The sequence below is a fragment of the Rattus norvegicus genome, chromosome 20 (assembly GCF_021556685.1).
Source record: "Rattus norvegicus strain SHRSP/BbbUtx chromosome 20, alternate assembly SHRSP_T2T, whole genome shotgun sequence".
In the NCBI taxonomy this organism is placed as follows: domain Eukaryota; kingdom Metazoa; phylum Chordata; class Mammalia; order Rodentia; family Muridae; genus Rattus; species Rattus norvegicus.
The window spans coordinates 6,475,158-6,483,908 of NC_141553.1; the positions used below are offsets into that span (position 1 = coordinate 6,475,158).

Sequence of the window (8,751 nt, forward strand, 5' to 3'; positions counted from 1 at the left end):
TTTGGTTTTGGGATCTTGCTGACTTTAGCCCACCCTCCTTAAGTGACCTCACACAAGTGTGCCCTGCCCAACCACTACCTGTCCCCCTACCCTCAAGGTTTGTTTTTTTTTTTTTTTCCGGAGCTGGGGACCGAACCCAGGGCCTTGCACTTCCTAGGTAAGCGCTCTACCACTGAGCTAAATCCCCAGCCCCGGTTTGTTTCTTTTTAAGTTTGGAGAATACCTGGTATTTAGTGTTACAAAGCAGGTTCTTAGGTTGAGTTTTGTAGATAGGGTTTCTCTGTGCAGACCTGGCTATCCTGGAACTACCTGTTCCAGATCTGCCCTAAGCAGGCAGGCCTCTCAGTGCTGTGATTAAGAGGCATTTGCCGGGGTTGGGGATTTAGCTCAGCGGTAGAGCACTTGCCTAGCAAGCGCAAGGCCCTGGGTTCAGTCCCCAGCTCCGGGAAAAAAAAAAAAAAAAAAAAAAAAGGAAAGAGGCATTTGCCACTGCCCACCTGGGTTTGGATTTTTACCCAAGGTGCTTCAGGGCAAATTGTCTAGCCAGGCCACAAACCTATGTAGCAAAGGTTGGCTTTGAACTTCTGAATCTGCCTCTACCCCAGTGATCACAGGCATGAGCCAAAGTATTCAGAACACATATCCCTGAGCCACTAAGAAATGACTAGCAAAGGGTTGGGGATTTAGCTCAGTAGTAGAGCCCTTGCCTAGGAAGCGCAAGGCCCTGGGTTCAGTCCCCAGCTCTGAAAAAAAGGAAAAAAAAAAAAAAAAAAAAAAAAAAGACTAGCAAGGGACAGCAACCATGACCGAGAATTGCTTACAGCCTTGAAGCTTCTCCCAGTCTGAGGGTGATCCTAGATTTTCTTACATCTGACGGCACACATCTATCATCAGCCCAGGAAAGGCTGAGATGCTAAGACAGTTTGGGGGTGATCTTAAAACACAGACCACCATTTTGGAGTTTTTTGAAAGTCTCACTGTGTAGAATAAAACTCACAGACCCGCCCGCCTCTGCTCCCTAGTTCTGGGATTCAGTCTCTTATCTTCATGCTTTGCCAAGATTCTGTTTTGTCTTGTAAATTAGGGTTTGGAGCAGGCCCGATACAAACTTTTGTACTAGAGTTAAGGCAGGAACTGTTTACCATCTCCAAATAAACTGCAATGTTCAGGTTCCAAAGCCTAGGGCTTAAAATCCAACTGCACTTTAAGACTCACCCACTGCCACCTAGTGGTCCAAACAGCTAAGGGCTACCAGGACCGAGGGTGACTTGAGTCCAGTTACAGGTTTAGAATGCTGGCCCTGGCCCTACAGATCCCAATCCTTAGATGCACTTGCTTGAGTTGCCCTTCTGACTGAACCTATCCGGGGCACTTTCCCAACAACCATTCCCACCCTGCCCCAACCCTGGTGGTCAGTGACTGATCAGGTCCCTATGCCCACTCAACCACAACCAGGCTACCTTCTGGAGCCATGATGGATGTATGCTGTAGTCAACTGGGACATCACTTGCCTGCACCTCAAGATTTCCATCTCTCAGTTTCTTGTACCTTAGTTGACATCACTGAAGACCCCTTCACACACACACACACACACACACACCCCCAGGTGCCCCAGTAAGGACTCCAGCAACTTAATTTCCAAGCCCGGAAATAGAAGAATCCAGTCTTACAAACCCAAGCAGAACCTACCAAGTTCAAGCCAGGGTTCGAATCCAAGGCCTCTCCTAGGCATATGTTCCTCTGCTGAGCTTATACCCTTAGCATTAAAAAAGCCCAGTACCCACTACTCTAGTACAGGCCACAAGTGAAAGGGAGGGTCCAAGTTCAAAGCTGCCCTGAAGCTCCTTCCTGTGCTTGGGACCTCCCTCTCCAGAAGGCAGCATCCAGCATGGCTGGTCTGAGGTAGAAGCCCCAAATCCTGACCTCGGAGGCACATTCCCGCAGAGAAGCCACTCTGCAGGGACAGAGATGCTAACTGGGCCAGGCTAAGAACAGGACCGCCCAGGACACCCCCAAATCCAAGCAAGTTTCACTCCATTCACACACTGACCCTTGAACCAGTCCCCTGTAGGCTACAACACGAGTGAACACGTTTTTCTTTAAAGTTTATTCAACACAACATAATCTCCAACTTCACTGAGGTGGCTGACCACGTCCACGACCGAAACCCCCTCTCTGCAAGACAAAGCAAAGGAGCATTAGCAGCAGCCCCACCCACTTGGAGGGTTTCTTCCACTCTGGCCTCCCCACTAGAGACACCCCCAAAAGTGAACATCCAGAAGACCACCCGCCCCACCCCTTCTGGCTGTGGAGCGGATCTGAGTGTTGAGCCAGTTTCCCTATGTAAAATAGAGCTACGGCTGCAGTCAATGCGAAGCTAAGGAAGCCCCAGCCCAGGGGACCCACACTCCACTTTCCTCAGGTGAGATCTGAGAGCATCAGACTGCTCTGTGAGCCCTGCCACTGGGCGCCATGAGACCACGGTCCCTAGGGCAGGCAGGCGACGTGGATTAGCTGCCTTTATAGTGGCAACTGTTCCCCTTCACAGAGAAACCAAGGCAGACTGAAGGCAGTCTGATGGTAGAGCAAGCCCGTCCCGGGGCCCGCAGGATCATCAAGTGTTCAAACAGCATCAAAAAAATTCAGAGGCTGGGCCCTCGCCATCGGTTAATGAAGTGTGCCACAGACATGACGTCTGCACATGTTCACACACTGTTAAAGTGCAGGACAGATCCCAACATGGTAGGAAAAGGAGCCATCACACCCCAGACCCCACGAACCCAGTGACTACCAAGAGCAGACAGGAAGGAGATACTCACAAACTGGAACTCCGTTGCCGAGCCAGCCCCAGCCTCAGCTTTCTTGTCAGCTCCAGCTGGAAAGAGCATTGAGTCATGTACGATCTGACCTCTGGGTAGCGAGGAAGTCACCTCACCACGCACCCTGGCAGTGGGAAACACGGCTTGCCTCTCCCCCCACTACTCAGATGCCCCTTAGTCACCTTCCAAACTCATTAACTGTGTGTGCTAGGCAGAGACCAACTTGCTAACCATCCCTCCTCCAGAAAAGCTGCTCTGACCACCGAGACCCAAACCACAAGGCTTGGCGCAGGCGGGAATAAGAAAGCATCGTGAGAGGTCAAAGAGTGAAGGAAATGAGGTGAGATGTTCAAACACTTCAGGGCTAAATGCAATGCATCAGCAGCCAAACAACACCACCCTCGATTCAGTTTGTATCAGTGGGTGAGCCAGGGCCAACAGAACTGGAGACCACTCTGTCTCCTTCACACCATAGGCCCTGTGTTCACCTCCAAGCAGAGTGCAGAAAAGGACGGCTTGGTGCACACCCACCCCACAGCCCAGGTTTCCCCGTGTCTCTCTGGAGAGCCCCACTGGGTCTTCTAGGTGTTCACCTAACCCTCACTTCTGTGAGCCTGCTTCTCTAAGGCACCTGAAAACTGCAGTGTCCTCCCCAGTGGGTACGAAATACAAGCTCAGTGACAAGAGCATCACAGGGCTGTTCTTGTTCTCGGCTCCCCACAGGTGCCTGGCGCACAGCAGGCTCAAGGCAAGCATTGTCAAAAGCTAGAGTCCACAGGGACGGCAGAGAGCATGGGCTCCCGCTCTCCCAAGGGATGTTAGCTCAGCTCTATCAATAGGCCGTGTTCCGGCTTACAGGCCTTCAGTCCCACACCAAGGACCTCCTGGCCACCTTGGCACAAGGACCGCACTCCACCCAGGGCTAGCTTAGAAGCTGAGTTCAGCCCCACGCAGAGAGGAGGAGATACTCACGGGGCACAGCGCTCCTTCTGTAGGTGTCTCTGTCTGCCTCCCCTCTTGTGAATCTTGCAGGCCGCTCACCCTCTGGACCTACAGAAACCAAATTATATTGTGAGTGCAGGGCAGCAAATGACTAAGGAGCAGGAGACTGGCAGCACAGTGGGCTCCCAGCCTTCTCTGGCAGTCAGACTGTGACAGTACCAACTCTTCAGACGCAAATCAGTGCCACAAACCCACCAGAACTTGTCACCACCAGTATTTTGCTTCCTCACATCTTGATTAAAACAATCTGAGTGGTGGTGGTACATGCCTTTAATCCACTCAGGAGGCAAAGACAAGGCAGATCTCCAGTCTGAGGTTAGCCTGGTCTACAGAGTGAGTTCTAGGACAGCCAGGGCTACCCAGAGAAACCCCGCATCCAAAAACCAAAAAAGAAACCAGAACCAAGTAGCCAGTAACAGTTCACTCCATGCAAGGTACTATGAAATCCTGGAGACCTGAACTTGATCTCAGATTTCGTGGGGAAAAGACCCAGCTTTCTTTCTTTCTTTTGTTCTTTTTTTTTCGGAGCTGGGGACTGAACCCAGGGCCTTGCGCTTCCTAGGTAAGCGCTCTACCACTGAGCTAAATCCCCAGCCCCAAGACCCAGCTTTCAAAGTTGTCTCCACACTTCCACAGGCCTTCCAGTTTCCCCTGGCCTCCCACGTACGCCTCAAAGGCATCTATTCAGCACATAGCCACCTAACATGTTTCTGAGACGGGGTATTGCTCTGTAGCCCTCGCTGGCCTGCTTCCTGAGCTCTGGGATTAGTGTTGTCACCTGGAAGGTGGGGTGTGGTGGCACAGCCTTTAATCTCAGCACTCAGGAAGCAGAGGCAGGCGGATCTTTCTGAGACTGAGGCCAGCCTGATCTACATAGTAAGTTCTGGGACAGCCAGAGAAACCCTGACTCAAAACGCTCAAGTTACTGCCACTAACTTTTGACTTTTACTGACTGACTTTATGTGACACAAAATCTCACTGTATAGCCCTGGCTGTCCTGAAACTCAACGGCATCCCTGCCTTCCGAGGGCTGGGGTCAATCAAAGGTGCGCACCATGGTTGGCCCCCTCACAAACTTGGTTTCCCCTGGGGGGACTCCAAATGTGCAGCAGAGATAGACACCCTAGCTGCTAGAATACCTTAGGCGGTTCTGCCCGAGTTCCTGGGCTAAGCCCTCTCCAGGCAAACCCAACTGTGTTCAGGAATCTCTCTACCCTGTCACTGCAGCCTGCAGCTACCATGTTCAAGTGACTGCCATCTAGCAATGATCTCAGGGACCTGGGAGGTTGCAGACTGACACAGAAGCCTGTCCTCTCAGGCCATGCATGAACACAACTGGCTTCTCCTACCCATGTCTGTTCCCCACGCCAAATCAATACACAAAACGTTTCTTTCCCACACAGATAAAACAGCTCTGCTCTGAGCTCAGCACCACTTCTTCCTGCTGGACAGGTCCCATGCAGGCATTGGGGGAGGCTGTAGCCATGAAAACAAGCTAAATGCCACCTCAAAGATTCTAGGTCACGCCGCCGGCCACGCAAGGAGTTCAAGGCCCATCTGGGCTTCACGAGACCCCATCTCCAAAACAAACACACAACCAATGCTCGCCCAAAAGCAGTCTCTGAAGAGGCTCTCGGGGCATCCAGGTTACACACCTTTGGGCCGAGGCCTGCCAGTCTCGGGACGGCTGCGGCGCAGGGTGGCGGGCACGATCTCCGGAGGTAGGTGCAGGTAATCTCGGAGGTACTGGATGCCCTCATTCGTGAGGTACCAGTAGAAATGTCTCCAAGCAAACTGCTCCTTCACGTAGCCTCGAGACTTGAGAGACTGCAGGACAGAGACAGTTCAGTCGGCAGCCGGCTCCTTGCCAGAGGCAAACCCCTCCCCGTGAGTCCCGCGCCATACCTGCATGGCCTTCATGACGTGAAGGTTGGGAACGTTCTTGTCTGCCAGCTCGGGGTGTTTGGGCATGTGGACGTCTTTTTTGGCAACCATCACCCCTTCCTTAAAAAGGAGTTCATAGATGGCAATCCGGTTCTTCTTGGGCATCAACATCTGCAAGGAAAAGATGTGGCCGAGAAACAAACTTCAGCACGGAAGCCAGGAGCCAGGATCCAAGTTTCTGGACACCACCATTGCGGCGTAAAATATGACACCACAGGGGCCAGGTCCCTCCTCCACGTCCAACAGTTTGGAGGGAAGAAAGCTTCCAGGACGCTAAAGGAAGAGGGTCGCAAAAGCCACACATCTGCTGTCACAGTCCTCACAGCCAAGTGTTTAGGGGTGGCTGACACAGACCCTTCAGTGTCAGCCATACTTGGGGACCAAGCGGAACCAGAGGTCGTACCTAGAGCAAAACGGGGGGGTTCTTTCTTAAGAAATACAGGAATGAGGCCGAAAAGGGGTCCCACTTCCTGCGGAGGGAGCACTAGGGCAAAGGGCTTAGTGCTCCCCTGAAACTCCTCACCAAAGATAACGCTTAGAGACTGGAGGGGGGCAGGAAAGGGCGAAGGGGCCTGCGGCGAAATGAACACACGCAGGCGGGCGCTGAATCCCGAACCCGGGCGCTTCCCGCCACACGTGGCCTTCAAACTCCGCTCCTCCATCCGCCGCCATCGGGACGCCGGTGCCCGTCAGCAGAGTACCTGGGTCCCAGAGCTGCGCCCCCCCCAAGCCCCCTGGCAATGGTGCGACCAGCTGGAGTGGAGGACGAGAACGGCCTCCGCCTCCCCCCGGGTACGCGGGCCCGCCATGGCAGTGCCACGGCCGGGATGGCGGCCGATGGAACCCGGACCCCAGAGGCACTCACCGCGGCGGCTGCAGGGTCCGAGGCGGAGGCTGGAAAGGAAGGGGCGTGCGCGGCGCAGCGTCTCTTCCGGGCTGCGTGGCCCCGCCTCCCCGCAGGACCCGCACGCCGCCTGGGGTGGCCTCCGCAGTGCCTGAAGAGCGCGGTCGGAGCTAGAGCGCATGTGCGGGTCATCACCCTCCCTCCTCAGTCCCTCCCCCACTGGAGGAGCAGAGCCTGTGCGTTGTTACCCGGAACTGGTGATGTGCACGGAGTCGGTGCAGGTTGGAGGCGGAAGGGGTAGGAGTTCAGGGATAGACTAGGTCAGCCTGAGCTACCCGAGACTTTGTCCCAGAAGGACAAAAAGAAAGCATACGTGACTGGGTTACTTTTTTACACATTCCAGATAATTTGCAGGAACAAACTGTCAACTTAATTAGGGCTCACTCCCCACTTAACCCTGCTTATACTGGAGTACATTTTACTTAACGCTTCTTAAAATCTCTCGAATAAGAAATGCTACTCATCAGGCAGGGCACCGTCCAGGCAAGACACATCCAAGTAAGACCCTCCCTAAAAAAATAATAATAGCAGGAAGAAGCGGGGGAGGAGGAGGAGAGGGAGGAGGAGAAAGAGGGGAAGGAGGAGGAGGAGGAGGAGGAGGAGGAGGAGGAGGAGGAGGAGGAGGAGGAAGAAGAAGAAGAAGAAGAAGAAGAAGAAGAAGAAGAAGAAGAAGAAGAAGAAGAAGAAGAAGAAGAAGAAGAAGCAGCCGAAGCAGCAGCAGAAGCAGCAGCAGAAGCAGAAGCAGAAGCAGCAGCAGAAGCAGAAGCAGCAGCAACCACATGGTGGCTCACAACCATCTGTAATGGGATCTGATACCCTCTTCCGGTGTGTCTGAAGACAGCTACAGTGTACTTAAATATAATATATAAATAGAAGAAGAAGTTATTTAAAAGACAGGGCATGTGTGCACGGCAGAGGCAAGCAGATCTCTGTGAGTTCAAACCCAGCCTGTTGCAAACAGCGAGTTACGCCCAAAGAAGTGCAACTCACATTGTTGATTTAAATGTATACTTCTCCTTTACCTACCTGACTAAATGTTGTATTTACTGGGTGTCTTTGTTTACTTGGAGACGAGGTCTCATGTCTGTAAAAGCCGGATGCATGAAGCCTTGGGTTTGATCCCCGGCACCAAATTAACTGAGCATGGTGGCAGCATTGGAGGAAGTGGGGGAACAGGACCCTCTCTCCACCCACCCCAAGTCTACAGAAGTCTGGTGGGGGACTGAGGTGGGATGCCACAGTCTGGGCCTTCTCTAGCCTGGGTTGCTCTCCATCTTGAGATCTCCCAGCCAACGCCTCAAGTGCTGAGAAGCCAGGTGCGGCTGTAGCCACATAAGCACCTAAAATAAGGTAGCTTCTGCAGAACCTGTGCTTTTTCCTAATTTATTTATTTATTTATTTTGGGGGGTTCTTTTTTTTCGGAGCTGGGGACCGAACCTAGGGCCTTGCGCTTCCTAGGTAAGCGCTCTACCACTGAGCTAAATCCCCAGCCCCTCTAATTTATTTTTAGACAGAGTCTCTGACTGCCCTGGAACTCCCCAGGCAGACCAGGCTGCACTGGAATTCACAGCTACCCTCTGCTTCTGCCTCCCGCGTTTCTAGCCTTTTGTCTGTAGCGTATTCCTCTCTCCTTTATGACCTTTGCAGGCTCTGTCCGAATCTTTCCCGGGAAAACTGTGCTCCCCAACCCCCATGTTTGGCTCCATCTCAGTTGCATTGCTTTTGTCCCCAAAGTATCATGGGGTTCGCTGCCTTCCTTGCAGCTGCCAGGCACCCAGACTCCCAACACTGGGCCTAAAAGGGGTTTGGGCTAGAAGGGATAGGACATCAAGCACTGCATGAACCCAGAATATGAGGAGAACCTGTGAAGAAATGACCGGAACTTGGTAGTAGGGAAAAACATGACGGAGTGGGCATGGGGAAGCCAAAACCTACATAGAAGTCAGAACAGGGGGGTTGGGGATTTAGCTCAGTGGTAGAGCGCTTGCCTAGGAAGCGCAAGGCCCTGGGTTCTTTCCCCAGCTCCGGAAAAAAAGAACCAAAAAAAAAAAAAAAAAAGTCAGAACAGGGAAGGGAGAGAGA

The 8,751-nt window shown here is 52.7% G+C and overlaps 1 protein-coding gene across 1 annotated transcript; it reads right to left on the reverse strand.

Moving 5' to 3' along the window:
- Positions 1–2,068: 2,068 nt before the first annotated feature.
- Positions 2,069–6,669, reverse strand: Rps10 (ribosomal protein S10). Its single transcript, NM_031109.2, is given in 6 exon segments — positions 2,069–2,175; positions 2,820–2,875; positions 3,792–3,869; positions 5,477–5,648; positions 5,727–5,876; positions 6,631–6,669. Coding segments are annotated over 5 exon segments (498 nt in total). The 5' UTR covers positions 6,631–6,669; the 3' UTR covers positions 2,069–2,133.
- Between the last annotated feature and the right edge of the window lie 2,082 nt (positions 6,670–8,751).